General features: G+C 33.9%; 1 protein-coding gene across 5 annotated transcripts in view; it reads left to right on the top strand.

The window, feature by feature from the left end:
- The window catches only part of LOC146993359 (CUGBP Elav-like family member 2), a 1246960-nt gene that overhangs the window by 367818 nt on the left and 860160 nt on the right, over positions 1-18982 (top strand). For all 5 annotated transcript variants that reach the window (XM_085807867.1, XM_085807868.1, XM_085807865.1 and 2 more), the window contains one exon: positions 12639-12808. In XM_085807867.1, the coding sequence (XP_085663993.1) occupies positions 12640-12808 (169 nt within the window). In that variant the 5' untranslated portion in view covers position 12639. The remainder of the gene's footprint in view (positions 1-12638; positions 12809-18982) is intronic.

Genomic DNA, 18982 nt, shown 5'->3' on the forward strand with positions numbered 1-18982 from the left:
CTAGCCATGCAGACAGCCCATTTTCCTGGGTTAGGACCCAGGCAGAACTAAATGAATTCAGCGGTCTTATGCACTTGACTAGTGATGAAGCCATTTCTAAATGGATACAAAAATATTTGCTTAATAAGTTATCTAGTTTAAGTGCATCAATGACTGCTGAAGGCTTAATAATAAAATAAGAGATTTCGAGGCTAAGCTAAAAGTAAAATAAAACGTTCTATTATTGCTTTCGTGAGCAAGTATATAATAAGCTACTTCTTTTTTATTCATTTTTGGATCGAGAATGCGCTTTATCCACAATGTTTCCATAGAAATTTTATTATAATTATATTAACACTTCTTTCTTAGTGTAATGTTTGGGCTTGCAATGCTACTCAGGTTATCAGGACTTCGACGTATGTCTGATAGATTAACATGCAGCTTATCTTCTTAATACATCAGCCGCTCTTCCCGTTTAGCGTTTTTCACTTTCATCATAGAATGTGCTGTTTTGCATAGAATTTGCTGTTTTGTTTACTATTTGAATATACTGTATGCATAAGTAAAATGTTGCAAATGAACGCACAATTCTGATCACCCTTTTATCGATCGTAATATATGCATTGCACAATTAAAAATGATTGCGCTGTAGTAGCTAGAAGTTTTGTTTTCATGGTAGAACCACGTGATTTATTGTCAAACAGAGAAAGTAAACTAACTTCTTCTTAAACTACGAACTAAATAGACCTTAGCATAAAACCAACCCAAGTAAAACTTGTTCTTATAATTTCTACCACATATCCCCTCTTTTATACTTTGTAATGACCATTTTCGATTTTCAGAAAATCTCCAAAATATGTCTGTGAAAGCTTAAATTTTTGTACTCTATCTCCTTTGCTTTACAATGAGAATGATAAAATGAGCTCATTACTTTTTCCATTTTTATATGGTCGTCTAGTTTTTCATCAATAAACGTCTATTTTTGCTTATCTTATTTCTCATCAATAAACTTCTATTTTTGCTTATCTTGTTTCTAATCAATAAACTTCTATTTTTGCTCATCAAGGTTTTCATCAATAAAATTTATCTTTGCTCATTTAGATTTTTCATCAATAAACTTCTATTTTATGTTATCTTCTGTCCGCCATGTACCATGTCTTCATTTCAATGATAAGAAAACGTTAAAAGTTGTTACTACTCTGGACCTAGAAATTATTTTAAAGACTCACACACTATATCTCGACACACATATCTTGTATAACTGATTATCATCTGGTAACATAAAATTTTAAAAAAAAGATAGATGCTTTAAACTTAATCTATGATTTATATAATATATGTACTCGTATGAACAATAGTATAAATTTATATCCTAAACATTTTTTCCTAAAAGAGGATAAACATTTTAATAAAAAATTTCCTTTTACAATAATTTCTTAGCATATATAATAGAGAGAGAGAGAGAAAGACAGTTAAACTTAAGATGAAAACTTACATAGAGACATATGCTTAAGTTGAAGTACTTGCAAGGAAAATTAATTCAAAGATATTAATTGAAAGCATTATTTTCAGTTCATCGAACTGGTTAAAGAAGAATAGGTTCGTTCTATTGTTTCTTTTTTATGTTATTCCGTTTCAGCTTTTCAACGAAAAACACTCAAAAGAATTGAAAAAAAAAAATCGAAGTAAAGATTACTTTCTCGCTACAAAATTTTCTTCCTAAATCCAAGATTTCTTCATTACTTGAAAATCCCTTCCAAATTGGAGATAAAAAAATCTCAGTGCAGAAAAAAACCACTCCCCTAGCTTTTGTTTCCAGCAGTAATCAATCTGCAAGTACTAAAGGTACTTCCCTCTCCTCCTTCTCTTCCGTTGCTGGTTTCAGATTTTAAAACACTCTCTTCCCTCCCGCTCTGGCCCTGCCGGAAAACTCACAGATCAATGCCGGACCGATAACGCATGGATGATCAATGGGTAAGGCTGCAACACAAATAGCGCGCGAATTGCAAGGCGCAGACTTGATTTGTTTTGGTTTTATACTTTATTTAATAGTTTAGCTTTTATTTCGGAACAGACGTTTTTAAATTTCCATTGGATTTTTTATTCCCAGTTCATTTTCAAAAGTTTTTTTAAGGATTACATATATGTATATACGTATGTGTGTCTTTATTTGCAAGTATGTACCTTTTTAAATCATAGAAAAATTGTTCTTAACTTCTAGTAATTCCATATTTCCAGATACGCAAATTGCCGAAACTCAGAGATTACTAAATTTTAAAAACAATTAAAGATGAGATCTTATGAAATATATTAAGCCTGAAATATTTGGTTTCAAAGAATAGCTATGTAGTCTATAAAAAAGTATAAACATTACAAAGCTAGTAATTTTGTTACCTGAAATTTAACGAACAGTTTTTATAAATTTTGTTCCTTTGTCAAAAAATTTGATTTCAAACCGAGTTTGCTTATAATGTAAAGAAATATTGTAAGAGCCATTAGGCATATTTCGGAGCAGAAAACATGAAAATTAAGAAAAATCCTCCTGGGATTCGACAGCCGGACTTCACGATTTCTAGCCGGACGTTCTTCCAATTATACCACGGAGATACGTAAAGGAAAGAAAAAAAATCATAAATATAAATATTTTGTTTCTGATAATATTCAGACGTTTCTATAACGTAAATCACTAAATTTGTGAAAAGAACAGAAAAAATGGTTCTCTTACTTGAAGATATATCAAATATACGGATAAAAATTGAGCTATGTATAATTTAATTGTTTCAACACTGTTGCAAATGCATTCATAAGTTATAATTCTTTTCTATTTGTTGTTATTTCAAAATAATAAAGGTACATTTCAAGCTGAATTTTATTCATGCTTAGATGAAAACACTTTCTTTTAACTTTCGTTCGATTCGTGTTAGTTACGGATGGAGGAATGCATTTTAATCATAATTTCCATCGCGCTTTCCTCTCATACAATAACAATATACATAATAATAACGTATTTTCACTCTAAAGCCTACGACCTTAATTACAAACCTTACAAATTACCAAGTATTATTTAATTTTCAACTGTTTGGCATCACTGATCAGCTGCATTGAAAAATCCAGAATCGATGCCTTTCCATTGCTCTCTCCAGACCTCGTGTGCTTTGCCATAGTTAAATAAACCAAACCAATTATATTGCTCTCTGTCTTATTAATGTATCTGTGTCTTATTAATGTATGGATTATTAATGTACTAAATATTTAAAATTAGCTCCTAAATATCTCTAGGAATAAACTGTAAAATTATTGTTAAGCATGCTTTGATCACCATCGATAAACTTTCTGACAAAATATGGCAACAAATTTCGGGAAGTTGCAAAAAAGGTACTACATCTTCAAATATTTATATGTTTTCAAAAGTAAATTTACGGCGATTCTGCCGCTAATTTTGTACCATTTTATACTTCTAAATGATCAGAATTGTTTGCATTTTTTTACATGTTTCTTATACAAAGTACAAATTAATAATGCTAATTTGATGCAAATAATTTCGCTTTTATTGAACTCACTTCCTCAGTTAGTCAAATTTGCTATCTAAAATTTGAAACTGACACTTTATGTGGGTTAGAGATTGCTTATTACTTGTTAGGTATAAATAAAATAATAAAATCACATAAAAATAAACTGCTACTGCAATTGATTACGTTTAGTACACAAACTGGAGTGTTCTTTCCAATTCTCGATTTGATACTTGTATTTAATTCAACATTTGTACCTGTTATAAAATATATTATTGTTCTTATTACACCCCCATTGTGCAAAATAACTTGTTTATTATGGGGTTGCGGAGCAGTTATAGGAAGAAACTAATACTACCGTCGCGAGTGCGCAGCCGCAAAGCCGAGGACTCGGAAGAAACTGTTGTCGAGTGCTTAGCGATAAGGCACTCATAATACACCGTACGAATATATAAAACGGTCAGGCCAAACCAGGGGTCGATAGGGCGCACAACTAGTCCACTGCATACCAAATGGTGGCTCATGCGAGATATTGATATTAAGATATAACTAGTTATATATAAACCTAGGTATGAAAGTTTAACAAAGCTTTGCAGAAAGACCAACGGTATAAATAGGCACTAATCTTGAAGATTAGCCGTAATAACCGCGGGGCTTTCACGTCGTTACAATGACACCAGATGATGAGCCACCGGATGATAACCTAATAAGACCAGCTATAAGTAGCTGATCAAATTGAAAATATAAAAACTACAAAAAAGGCTCATTCAAAATAATTTAGGAAAGGACTCGCAATCCAGTGAGCAGGTGAGTTTTGTCCGTGAGTTATTATCTCTAAAATCTGTTCGCTAGATTAGGAGAATCGTTCAAAGATATAGCAGATCAAGATAGCGAGGTGATAACGGCTATAGCATCGTATAGCATCGTTAAAACGACAAGGCACGAATTTCGGAATCTTTAGTTCAACAACTGTTGGAAAAAGATGATCCTAGCCCACCAACTGCAAAATGGGCAAATGGATCATCGTAATGCCCTAACAAAGATAAAAAAAAAATAATCCATCACCCCAAACTCGCAACAGGGCGATTTTGGCACTGTCGACTATACGTCGCGAGTGACGCACCCGAATATATTTAGCGCAGGTTCGTTAAAGAAGCCCAAGCTGTTTACGTAGTGGCGCCATGAGGAGTCTCAGGTTCAAGCTAGAACAGTGAGAGGCTATGTATTCCGCATCAAAAGTTCCATAGTCTTGTCAACCTCTCGGATTGAGCTGGTCAAGCTCAAGATCATCTTCAACTAATGTGGTCGGGTCCGGACCACCCGTCTAGTCCCTCTCCTCGAGATGGTTCTGCTATTTGCCACCGCCCGAGAGGACACCCAGAGCTAGAACTACACTACCTTTGTGCAAAACAACTTTGTTTATTAGGGAGTTGTGGTGTAGTCTAGAACTTAGTACTAGCGTCGCGAGTGCGCAGCTACAAAGACTGGGGCACGATATAACATTCAAGAACCAGCGAAATGCCAAGGACAGGCTAAGCGGTTGACTGGTTAAGGCCGACACCTTACGGTAATCCCTCCGGATGCTAAGCGTCCTAACGCGCCAATTCGGGGTCTCTAGCGAGTTTAATTTTATTATGTGTCCAAGGCCATAAATAATGCCTTTGAATAACAAATATGAATGCTAGGTTATACACATTATTAGGGTTCAAAGCTTAAATTTAACAGAGATCGACCAGATCCCTCGGCTATAACGTCCTTAAGGTGACAAGCCACTAGTTGAAACATTTTGACGCACAACGGACCAGCTGAAAGCACAAGCCCTTATTACCCACACTTCGAAGAATACCTTCGTAAGTGATCACGTCGCACACTGTGCAACAAGCCACAAAGCAACGTAAGCCGCCATGTGAAACTTACGTCCGAGAGGACATTAGCACTAGAAAAAAGGAACAATGAAGTCCCAATCTCTAGAAACGCTCCAAAGGAGTCGCACGCCGATCGGCGGTGCCCGCCCGCCCCCGCAATCCATGTCGATGGGGCGACCGGAAACTCACATTCCACTACCCCACCAGGGTGGGAGAGAAAAATCAAATTCCAAAGAAACATTCATCTAATTTCTAACACGGGGCACCACTCCGTTCAAAAACTGAAACTAGGTCCTTCCAGGCGTCCACCTGGTGGCGCCGCGAGGAAGGATATGGACAGGACAAGACAGTCCAATATCAAGAGTCCAGACTCCCGCTGACACCCTCAATCGATCTCCTGGCTCGCTAGCAACGCACGGACCTCGCCAACAAGGGCCGGACATATTATGAGGCCAATCCTATATAACCATACAACCACATCATGGACTATTCGTTAGTCAGGAAATGGGGCATGTTTGCAGCCCGCCCAGTGTCCGCACGCAGTGTGCATCGACGTTTGCAGCACGGCGACCATTGCTTCGGCTTCCTTTGACAATGCAGCATAGCTGGATAGAGGATTCAGTAGGTAAAATTTATTTTCAAAATTTGGAATTTAAAATTTCTACTGGACTAAAAGGAATAAAAGACTAGAACGTGTTTCTAACAGTTTTACATTATTTACAATTTCGTCTTTTCGGACGAATCTCGGTTCTGCGTGCAGTATTCTGATGGCCGTATACGTGTCTGGAGGCTCCAAGGATATCGCACGTTGCGTGTTGCATTCGATATCGGCATAGGAGCTCTGCACCTGGTGTAATGATTTGGGCAGCCACAGGGTACACGACACACGCGTTCCTAGTTCGGATCCACGGTAATTTGATCGCAAATTGATACATTTCTGACATCTTACGTCCAGTGGCTGAGCCCTATCTCCAAGGCCTGCCAAACGCCATCTTTCAACAAGATAATGCAAGACACCACGTTACACTTCGTGTTTTGATCTTCCTCAATAAACAGAGTATTCGAATGCTGCTTTGGACTGTACTGTCTCCAGATCTGTCACCCATTGAAAACGTCTATTTATGGGTTGCTGAGTGACTGACCCGCCACCCCTCTCCAGCTAAAATGGTTGGTGAAGCGTGGCGTGGACTTGAAGCAGCATGGAGTAAGTTTTCTGTTTCTGTCATCCAAGCCCATTTCAACTCCATACTTAACCGGGTAAGGGCCGTTTTAGCTGCCAGGGGTGGCAGTTGTTTTTACTTATTTTGTACCCTTATAACCTCCCAAACTGCTTCAAATTTAATCATTTTGTCTTGATGCCATGCAGTTTACATACAATAAATTTCCTTTTTGCTTTTGTTTTCTTTCGTGGTGCTGCCATTTTAATGGCTAGAAGTGTTTATTACAATATGCTTCATAAGGTTGCTTCATGACGAAACTAATCACCACCGTATTTTATTTAAATAAATATTACATTGTTTGTACCATTTCTTTTCGTGGCAGGTAATTTTTTAAGAAAATACAAGAATTAGTAGGTAAGAGTTACAATAATCGTACAGAAATTCAATAAAAATGTGATAATTCTCTTACTAATTATGCTTAGAACTAACTCGCATTTGACTCAAAACTAGCCAAGTAAAGCCACGTATGTTGTAAATATCTCATATAATATTTAGCATTCTTTTCATGATTCTTTCGTCGATCCGTCTTTACTTGCTTAACTGAAAATGTATTCTGACTATTAATGGAACCGTTTTTAATAATATTGCCTTTATTTTGCTTTTATTTCCTTTATTTTACTTTTCAGATGTAGCCCAGGGTAGCTAGATGTTGCTCATTTTTATATGGGAAGCTCCCCGATTAAATTCCATTGAGGAAGAAAATCTTTTCAGAATTAGTATACCCCTATGCCAAAGAATTTCTAGATATTTTCTTTCTGTTGCTCAGTACATACTTATATAAGTAGTTTTTCAACCGTGAGGTAGATGACAGATGGCACTACAAGCAAACGATAAATATAATTTTATATTTCTTTGTCTCCTAACCGGTAGTAGTGTGAAGTGTGTATTTTTCGAAGTGTCGTCATCTGTTTGAGGATAATTTCCATAATTTTCACACATGAAAAGCAAATAGCATTTCAAGCGTGTCCTTCAAAAATTTGATACTTGTAATTTTCCATTACTGTCATCTCTTTAGCGAAGTTTTGTAGTTTTATTTTTTAATGCGGCTTAAAATCAGTGTGCTTTTTATCTAGTTCCTTTTTTGGTGCAATTCTTAAAAGAAGTTTATTGTCTCTGCTGATCTAATGCACGTAAAATATTATGTGGAAAAGAAAAATGCTTTTATAAGCTACTAAATTTCATATTATTTGACTGTATTAATTTGAAATATATTGTATAAAGATCACATTAATTCAAATTTTATTTACACATGAATTCAAATTACGATGTTGCATATATAGCTGCTGCTACAGGTTAAATCATTTCTGAGAAATCTCTTTTGCCCGTAAGTAAAATACCATTTTAAGATTTTAAACTGTTAGCTGTAAGATAAATTAAGGAACCAATATGTCTGATTGAAAATATGACACTTTCATATCATATGTGATCAGCAGAATAGATCTGGTCTTATGTGCATCACATATGATACCATATGTGCATCACATATCCTCTATGCTAAGGTTTCAGTAGGGAAGATTTATTTTCAAAATTTGGAATTTAAAATTTCTACTGGACTAAAAGGAATAAACAACTAGAACGTGTTTCTAGCAGTTTTACATTATTTATGATCCATAAGATCATTTGTACTAATCATATGAAAAATTTAGAAGTGAAAATTTAAAGAAAATTTATTTATTGAAAATAAATTACTTTGCATTTATTATTTATTAGAAGCGTTTACCAATGGAGTTTCAGTCTTACGAATAAGGTATAAAGTATAAAATAAAAAATAAGAAGAAACATAAATCTATATAATATGTATTATATGAATGAAACGCAAGAACATACAATATATAATATATTTTTGAATAAATATTAAAATAATTATTTATTTAGTTGATGCTCTTCATTGGAAAATGGAAAACAACATGCTCTTTAACTCCTACGATATTATTGAAATAATTAAAAATAGATTAATGCATTGTTAAAGGCAAATTTATGTTGACTGTGTACGTAACACAGCGCTAAAGCAATACAGCTCAGAAGACAATCTCGCCCTAAATTTCAAACACATTCTGTACTTCCCATCGATACATTAAATGTATAAGAATACATTAGTTTATGAGCTTAATTGTTTCATTCAAAAATGTAAAGAACAGTAATAAAATCTAAGAGTTTTAACATGCTTGTAATATAAACCGTATCGTAAGGGTGATTCTTATTGGAGGTAACCAGATTGGCCAAAATTTAAGGTAATACTGATCGTTCGCTAGTTAGTTTAATTTATATGAATGGTGCATTTAAACAAAAATATTATTCATGATAATTAAACTCAAAAAGTTTTCATATTATTTAACATTAAAAGGAATTTTGTGCTGCTCAAAGTACTCTCATTTTTAATATAATGTACACGATAAATAATTTGGAGGCTATTGAAAAGTTAATTTATACTTTTACTGTTAATTCTTTAATCTAATGTAACGTGTTTTATAGAATGTACGGCTGTATAATTATTATAAGCGTTCATGCTCACCTTAAATATTGAAATTCTTAATAGCCCTGAGGATTTGTTGCTTTCATCCCCTTAACTGTCTCTCATGTTATACGTTTATATTAGCAATGAGTATATTCACGTTCTGTTAATCGTATTTGCAATCCTATAGGAAGTATGGTAAATTATCATCTGAAGAATATGTCAAAAGGTTCAGAAATATCCATTTCTACATTCTTGGTGTCAGTGCTGGCAGCAAAGGAATCATTTTAGAAGTTGTGTAGGTGATTAATCACATAGGAGATGACACAGAAGTGGTTGTGAGGTTTATGACGGAAACCAATCTCCTTATGGAAGAAAATTTATAAGGTATTTCTCCCGATTTCGTAGAATGCCTTCGTGGTGTAGCGGTTAGCACGCTCGACGCGTATTCATTCGATAGGCTTTGGGGAGGTCCACTCATCTTTGCAAGATGAGGTCAATGAAGGATGAAAAGCGACGCGTTCCTCAAACACTGACTAATGAACACTAACTCCCTGCATCACTGAGTGATGAGGAAGCTAAAATTTCATAGTGTCATTGAATACATTCCAAGCGTTACAGGTTTGACCTTAAAAACCTAAATTACCCAGAATGCCATAGCTGGTATTTTTGTTTTATAATTCCAAATTGACCCTCTCACTTTGTACCTTAATTTTGTTTTCCGTTATATAACCAATCTGAAATTGGTTTCATTAGGATTTGAGAAAAAATTTCGAGTGCAACGAATTGGAAAGCCTTCTTCAATGCCGAATTTTCATCCATAGCCGTCGGTTGGTTAAATGCACATCCTGTTAATGGATGCTTGTTTTAAGAAATATTAGGCCTAATAACAAAATCCTTCTTCGAATTCAGCAACTGAAATGTCAGTCAATGAAAAGAAAAGAAAAAAAATTATCATTAGAAATAAAATATTTATCTGCTACAATTAAAAGAGCAATAAGCTTTTGTATTCCAGAGATAAGATTAACACGAAATCTACAGCAAACATATCAGTTGCAAATGCTTATATATATATTTCTACCAGGTAATAAGGTATGATAACCCTCCACAAATACTAGAGGAAGTTTAACAAAATAATCATTCCGAAGTTAAAATGCGTCATTTGCTGGATTCTTTCAAGTAAAGGTCTCCACAATATTCTACACACGGTTCAGGTCTCTTTTCCTCTGATTACGACGTCTTTGTTCTCCTTAAACAGCTCTTAGGAACCCACCGACTCCCCAGGCATGAGGACAGTTCACTAGGCTCTTCTCCAGAAGTTGCAGTGCGTTTAGTCCAGCTTCTACTAATTTTATTTGTCACTGGGGCAGATGCTCACTAGAGTGAGGAAAATGTAGTATAATGCATTAAAGTCAATTATTGTTCTTATTAGAGTCAATAATTTTATATGTAACAGTTATCAACATGTAAATTTTCGTAAATTATTTCTTAATTTACTGTACTTTGATAGGTAATGAAATGTATTATTTAATGTAAGAATATTATTTACAATCATATGCAACGTTTAATGTCTTTTTTCCGCCGTTTAAAAGAGTAAAAATTTTACTTTGAAGATTTTTAATAATTTTAAAAGTTTATCACATAAGCATTAAAATAATGAGGACAAAAATGCGTACTTCTTCCATATATGACGCTCCTCGAATACTTTCGAATTATTCTTTTAATCTGAATTTGAAAGGAATTTATTTAAAAAGACAAATGTTTAAAAGAATAATAAGAAAGATTTCAGTTAATAAGTGCAGTATTTAAAATATTTAGCTTATTTTTTATATTAGATATTGCTGCATGTCAAAAATATTATTGCATTTTCTTTTCTAAGACAGGAATTGTTTAAACAAGAATGAAAATTATATCAGATTAAAAAAAATGCGATTGTCGATGTTAATGCCGTTGTAATGTACTTAATCTCCATTTCCTTTGATCCTATTGTTGCAAAAAATTTTTTTCCTAGCAGTCAGTCCAACAAAATATTTTTGAATCCTCCTCTGATTGACTAAAAGAAGCATTTTATTTTTGTAACTAATTTTATTAGCTTAGTTTTGCTTTGTTATAACACTTATTGTTTTTATATTTCGTGATATATTTCATTGTGTAGCTATTAATACTTTAATTCTCAATACTGCGGATTATATTTCGCTGAAAATAATTGTGAGAATTATTTAAATTTACTTAGGTCTTTGGAATTATTTTGGAGTACGTATAAACCTGACTTATTTTCGTTGAATACCGACTGTACATCTGTTGTAATGTCTTATTAAGCATTTTGATTTTAAATTCAATGAACTTCAGATTTCGCTACTTGAAATAAACAGATAAATTATTTGTTTGTTATTTGCATCGTTAAATCACTTAAACAGCAAATCTAAATATCTCTTTAAAATGACGGTTTTAACCTTACATATTTAGATTTTGCAGCATTTATTATTCTTAATGAAAATGATGCATTTTAAACTATCAGATTCATTCTTCATTTATCATATATGAATTGAGCTTCAATGATGCAAACTCTGAATTAAATATTCCGTCAAATATTGTAGTTATAATAAAAATAGGTCCTAAAATGTAGGTTATTGTAAGATGGAATTACGGTTTACGCAGTATTAAGACAAAAACAATATATTGTATTATTAGATAGATTTAAAATGTAGAATATTTGTGATCACTCAGAATCATAGTCAAAAACTGCTTATCTGGCAATGAATAATGCCTCAGAGGTGCCTTACACCTGACTACCGCTGCGTGTATTTTTGAAGAAGTCAAGTAGCTATATATTCATTTATGTCAGTTTGTGGTTCTGTACTAGCTTGGCCAGAAGAGTACGCTAAACAACATGCACGCAGTCTTGGGTCCTAGATAAGGTATAAGAATAGGCTATAAGGATATTCTTTCACACATAACATTGTAATATATCAAATATGTAATCGAGCTCATGTGTGCACCTTCATTCTTCAAACTCAGTGCGAGATGTTATTAAATTCCTAATAACTTATAGCTCATATTAATGGTAAGTCCAAATTAAATGCAAAAATTTTACGTTAAAAATAAATTTACGTTAAAATGAATAACAAACAAATGACATTTGGAAAAAATAAGATTTTTTTTTAATTTATAAAAATTCAACGTTGATGAATTTAAATGTATTTAAAAAACACTTAGAAATATTTGACAATATCATAAGTGTAAAATTACTAGGTAAAGGAAGCCCAGTTTTTTATTTCATCTCTACTATTTCAGAAATTATAAAAGTATGGGATACAGACAATAAATAATATATTAACCTGCTTAAGAAAGAACTGAAAAGGTCTAGCCCATATAACATGAGTTTACTGTATTAAGTGGATCTATATTGTTTAACTGCACAGAAACGTGAATAAAAATTTGCATTTTTAGGTAATGCAATAGCTTATAAAAGCTTCCTTTCTATTTTTTAATGTTCACGTGTATGTAAAATATTTAGTTATCACTAAAATATTTATGCATCCTGATTAATTTTATTGCAAAATGAGTGTTTTTAATTTAACAAATGATTAATAATGAGTTTTTCTCCTTTTAGTATGAATTCTCCATCGGGCAACAGCCAACCTGATCCTGATTCCATTAAAATGTTTGTTGGTCAAATACCACGACACTGGACTGAAAGTGATTTGACCAAATTATTCGAAGAATATGGACCTGTATACCAAATTAGCGTCTTACGGGATAAAATCAGTTTACAGAGTAGAGGTAGGATTTATAAAAATTGAAGAATTAAGAATATATGGCGCAGCCTAATTCCAAATGAAGAATAATTTATATAAGCTCTAAATGTGTGAACAGTTTTTGTAAGAATGGAAAATATCTAAATATTCAGAAAAATTTTCTAGAATTTAAAATAAATACCTCATAGTACTTGAATAATAACTGTAAAATATTATTAAACAAGGTTTGAAATTTAGTTTTATATCTTAAATAAAATTTGCTACATCTGTTGTTAGAAAATACAATTTTTGTAATGCCATGATTGTATTCATTTACTAATTATTATTATTATCTTTAGAAAATTTTTATTGCTGCTGAAATTTGAACAGCTGGATTTAATGTGGGTATTTTGATATAATTTTTAGTTAATCCTTTCTTGTTACACCGTATTTCCTCTTTCTTTCTGTGGAAATATTATCAGCAGGCTATGTGCAAATGTTTATATTTAATATTATTGTTTTATCAGAAATGACTCATATTATTTTTATGCATGTCCTGATGCACATTTTGTTTTCCCATTCACTTACGGAAATATTTATGAAAAGTAATATACACTTCATAATTTACTGTCACTGGATTGTCCTGATTTTTCTGTAAATATTATTTAATTATTTTATGAGGTATTTTTAGCTCTATTCAACGTCCTTATAAGAAAGATATATGCTGAAAAATAATATCACATTCACAATGTTTTCTAAAGACGACGAAGATTCTTACTCTGAATCTGAAAGATCACATGTGATTCAATATAGTTTTTTTAGAAAACATGCACGTTACCCTTAAATTCTTTTTATACTAATTAATCGTTTTAGTGTCATGGGGTATGGCAATACAAATGGCATAATTTTTTGAATGCATCCTAAATTACATACTGGATATTGCAGATCTGATAAATGGTATCTGCATAAATATATGTACATAGCCATTTTTCTCTTATAATTTATTATGTATTAATTATAAGCGTATTTAATATAATTATATTCCAGAATAAAAATCTCAGTGTGCACTCATTGCCACAAAAATTTGAGTACCAACAAATAACTGTCTAATTGTAACAAAACTTGGCATGAAGCTACATGCTACGGCAAATATGCAAATGGTTACAAATAAAGCGTGATTTCATCTTGCATTTTACCACCAGAGGAAAATGAACGTCGTTGTCTTATGCGCATAAAAGAGGCACGTAGAAGCAGTTTGCCTGTACTTAATCTGTTTCTGATGCTTTTTAACTAGGAATGCCGTTACACAGCCACAGAAGACCAGATGAGATTGAGTCTCATCTGGATAATCTCATCTGGGAAGAAACATCGGGGTAATGGAAGAGGGGTGTTCAACTCTGGAAATAACCTGATCCTAGGACTTTCTGAATTATTGTGAGAATGTTTTAGTATCGGTGGACGATAGAAGGTCAGCATACGCAGTGGCCATACTCAGGGCGCCTTTGACAGACCAATAGCCGAGAAGACTGTCACATCATACGACTTGCACACACAGCGTCAGCTGCATCATTGTCTGCCATCCGCACACAGACAATACTTTATATACGAGCCCTTGCGTATGTTCACGTTTTGGCCCCTTTTACGTGTGTAGCCAATAGCACTCACCCAGTCTCCTGCCTTTAAAGTGGTGTCGCTCTCAATGGGATGGGACTGCACCCGAATGGAACAGGTAGAAGAATCGAGTTTCAAACTGGGGAATAAGAAAAACCGTTTATAATACGTGGAAGTTCTGAGGTGATAACCCCGCGGAGACTCTTGCGTTCTGCTGCCTTCTCCATACCGTTCCCACAGCTGTGTAATGCTACTGGGTGTCGTCGCATGCGAAATTTACGCGGACGAAAATTTAGCCTAGGATTTTGGTCCAACTAAATGCGCGTTGGCAGCAATGGAATGAAATGACGAGGATTTCCCTTACTGTATTGCATCGTATATTCACGCTAGAGGGGGGCTCAACAGGAGATTTTAGAACCTCAATTTATCAGCAGTTCTGCCCTAATAAATGATTATTTTTCTTTGATTTTGTAATCACTTATATACATCAATATTGCACTCATATATATAAAATATAGTTTGATTCTGAAACTCTTTCTTGGTGGGTACGTTTTTATAACAATGAGTGTTCCTTCTAGTATACTGTTTTGAGGTTTAGTGTTCACTGTATATGGTGCGTCTTAATTGTTCATGTTCATATTGAGAGTGGTTTACGTTAGTAAGATATCATTTAACCGTCGTAATTCACAATTTCGTGATTAATGATGCGGAAAAAGCTGTAATGCATTTAGTAGAAGTATTTTATGTTATTTTATTTAGTACCGTATTTATGCGAATCTAATGCGCCATCGAATCTAATGCGCATCCCCATTTTAAAACTTTAAATAATAAAAAAGATGTTTGTCGGCGAATGTAATGCGCATCAATGGTATGAGGAATTTATTGAATCTTATTTTATACAAATATGGGTTTGTATATAAACTATCAATCAATGGTATGATAATTTTATTTAAATTTAGATACCATATTTTATACAACAATGGATTTATACATAAAGTAGCACAACATAGAATTAACCTATTAGTGGGCTATTCTTATGTGAAACAATCATTGTTCATTACCACTACCGTATATACGGTATCTATCGTAAAATATGAACATGAAATAAATCGTAACATTTCTATAGCTAACAGTTTCTACAAACCGTGATTAATAGTAATCGTCTTTATTCACTAATGTTTTCATCACTGGAATCCTCGCAGCTCTCTTCGTCAGAAGCAGATTCATTTCTTCTTTCCTCATCGTCATCATCGTCATCCTCGGCGTTCCAGAGCACGTCATCTTCACTGCCATTCAATGAATTTGAAATACAGCATTTCTTGAAAGATTTCGCAATCATGGGATCTTCGATGCTTTTCCAGGCAGCAGAAACCCAGTGTGCAACAATGTGCGGTGCAGTACGCTTAATTTTTCCTATCGGGTTCAATTCACGGTTTGGATCACAAAACCATTTTTCGTACTCCGCCTGAACGTACCTCTTAAAAGGTTTATTTATACTAACGTCCAGTGGTTGTATAACACAGACGTCATCCCTCCAGGAATGATTACAAGATTACTGCCTAGGCTGCGCGTGTTCTTTTTACGTCGTCGGTGAGATAACCACGAAATGCGTCCAGACAAAGCATTGATGGTGGATTGAAGAGCCTACCGGGACGGCGTTCCCATACATTTCGGAGCCAATCAAGCATTAATGATTTCGTCATCCACCCCTTCTCTTGGTTTCGAATCAGGACATCATCTGGGAACAGCTTTTCATTCTTAGGGGTTTTAAGGCTTGTTTTCCGTTTGAAGATTAAGAAAGGGGGAAGTTTGCACCCGTCTACTGTTATTGCCAGCATCACTGTTACGCGATGTTTTACACATCCCCAAGTTTTAATGATAACTTCCTTAGTCCCCTTCTCCGTAATGGTGTAGTTATGAGGCATATCAAACCAAATTGGCGTCTCGTCAGCGTTGCCAATTTGCTCCATTGAAAAATTCTTTTCCTTCCGAAGTGTGATGACATACCGCTGAAATGTTAGTAGTTTTCCCTCAAAATCTGCAGGAAGCTTTTGGCATATTGTTGTACGGCGTCTTAGAGATAAGCCCATCCGCTTCATAAACCGATCCATCCATCCACGGCTAGCCTTAAACTCTTGTTTCGGTATTCCAAGAACTTCAGCCTCCTCTTTTGCTTTATTTCTTATGGTGTCACTAGTCATTTTTCTTCCTTTCACGTACAAATTCCAAAACTTTTTCTTCAGTTTTAGGGTGAGAGCCTTTGCGAGAGCCAGTGAATTTCTTTCTACTAGCTTTAGTTGCAAACAGTGCCAATTTCTCTTGCCGCCACAAGCGAACACTGCTCTCAGCTACGTTGAACTCTCCCCTGCCTTTCTGTTGCCATTTTCTTCAGCATAAAGAATTACTTTACGTTTGAAAGTAGCGTCATATGACATTCTCCTCTGTTTGCCCTCCCTTTCGTGACTACGTACTCTGCAGTTTGTATCCTCTATGCAATAATGTGTCAACGATAAATGTAACGGTAAATCTAGTCGACAAATACAGTAATCCATTGTTACGATTTAAATTTGGTGGACGTCATCGGCGAACTTTGCACTCGAATCTAATGCGAACCCCAATTTTGAATATTACATTTGGCCAAAAACGATGCGCATTACATTCGCGTAAATACGGTATATAGATTAGCTCTAACAGTTTGTTTTCGTAATCATGAATCACGTTAAGGGGTATATCGAAATAGGTGTTACTGGCCGTAGAAAATAATTTAATGCGGGGAGATAGATTCCAGCAGTAAAGTGATAAAATAAAAAATTTTGAAATAGGAAAATAAAAATATAATGAATCAATACTCAAACTTCCCTAATTATTTAAAAGAAATAACAATGATATAAGTATCATGTAAAAGAGATTAACATCGTTTCTTCATGTAAGACGTGATATTACCAATAACATTGCTTATTAAGGTCCTCTAACAATGCATATACGTCATGTAATTTTTTTCGTTTTCAAGGAAACTCTGTACTGTTGACAACCGTTACTATATTTAAAATTTATGGAGTATAGTTCTATTTCAAAGCATAACTTAACGATCTCTAAGCCAGAGGTTTCCAACTGGTGGTCCACGGACCACTGGTGGTCCGTGATAACGTTTTGCTGGTCCGCAGAAAAATTGGAACATTATTTTTATTTTTATGAAGATTCAGTTTAAAAAATGACGACTAACAATACCTATTATGGAATATGGATTATACTTTTTTTAAAACTTTAGCTGCTACTTTTAGCGAAATTCCTTCTGAATTTCGTGACTTTTTAGCTACTTTTGCATATATATCTAGCGACATTTGAAAGTGAGAGTTGGCATCCATGGATATGGTGCTGTTATCAATAGCGCGAAATTTAATTCTCTTTCCTTTTGAATTACAATCATATGCTACTCTAGTCGTTAATAACACAGCTTTTGTCCGTGTCAGTAGGCAACTTGATGGATTTTATGAAAACCATCTGTATGTTTGGTTATAATTACATCACTGGGAGTTTTCGTTTTTGTTTTGTCTAACTGTTATGATGGCGCTATTGCTGATAATTGATTACAATAATCAAAAATTGGTGGCATAACACTATCAGTTTATTGATTTTATCAGGCATAACACTATCAGTTTATTGCGTTTGCCGATTTGTTCTTGTCTCTCGTGAAGTTCCTTCTCAGTGATATAGAAATGTGAAGCTTTCTGTACGTGAAGGTAAGAGTTTTGTACTTTTTCTGTAATTTTTCAACGTGAACGAAATATGTGTAGTTTTTTTTTTTTTTTTTTTTTTTTTTTGCATAAATGTATTTACCTTTTTTTCAGTTCATATTAGTGGTCCGCCAAATATAAAATTATATACGTAGTGATCCGTAAAGTTCTAAAGGTTGACGACAGCTGCTCTAAATGACTGTATGAGGAACTATCCCCAGGTCTTTAAGTACAACAGATTGTCAGAAGAAGGTTGTAAAGAACCCTTTATTTACTCAATATAATTTAACAGATGACTCTACTTGGGCTTATACCAAGCTAACACTTTTGTCTATCTGATCGCTAATAATTTAAAATAGCAAAGTTGCCTTAAAGCAGGCAAAACACGTTCTAAAATCATCTTGCAAAGTCTCCCATTAAATAGCAATTCTTTTTATCTCATTTGAATACACGTTCATTAGCTTATTAACATTATGGCAAGAAAGCGTGGGTGAAAACGAGACTGGAAAATTAACTGTCAGTTAAATTAAATAAATTTCCACAAACTGTTTTCGAAATATTTTTCACTATTAAATTTTATTTACTATTTTAAATGTTTCATTATATTCATTTAAAATTCGCAGACAGTCTAAACTTTGTGAAAATAAATTTTTTCGAGATTCATCAGTGAAGCTGCAGTTTCCTTCTATCCGTCAATTTTCCATTCTTTACTAGGTGCCCGCCTGCTTGTTTCATTAGTTTGCTAAAGTTGCAGTAAAACGTCTTACCAGTAATCTGATTAAAAACACCGAGCTCTATATATTGCTAAGTATCGTTAAAAATGAACAGAAAGAGAGTCAAGAAAATACATAGTAGTTCAACTGTAAACCTTTTTT

This window comes from Stegodyphus dumicola, chromosome X1 (genome assembly GCF_044657685.1).
Source record: "Stegodyphus dumicola isolate Sdum_Otavi_A_Nest chromosome X1, ASM4465768v1".
NCBI classification, from domain to species: domain Eukaryota; kingdom Metazoa; phylum Arthropoda; class Arachnida; order Araneae; family Eresidae; genus Stegodyphus; species Stegodyphus dumicola.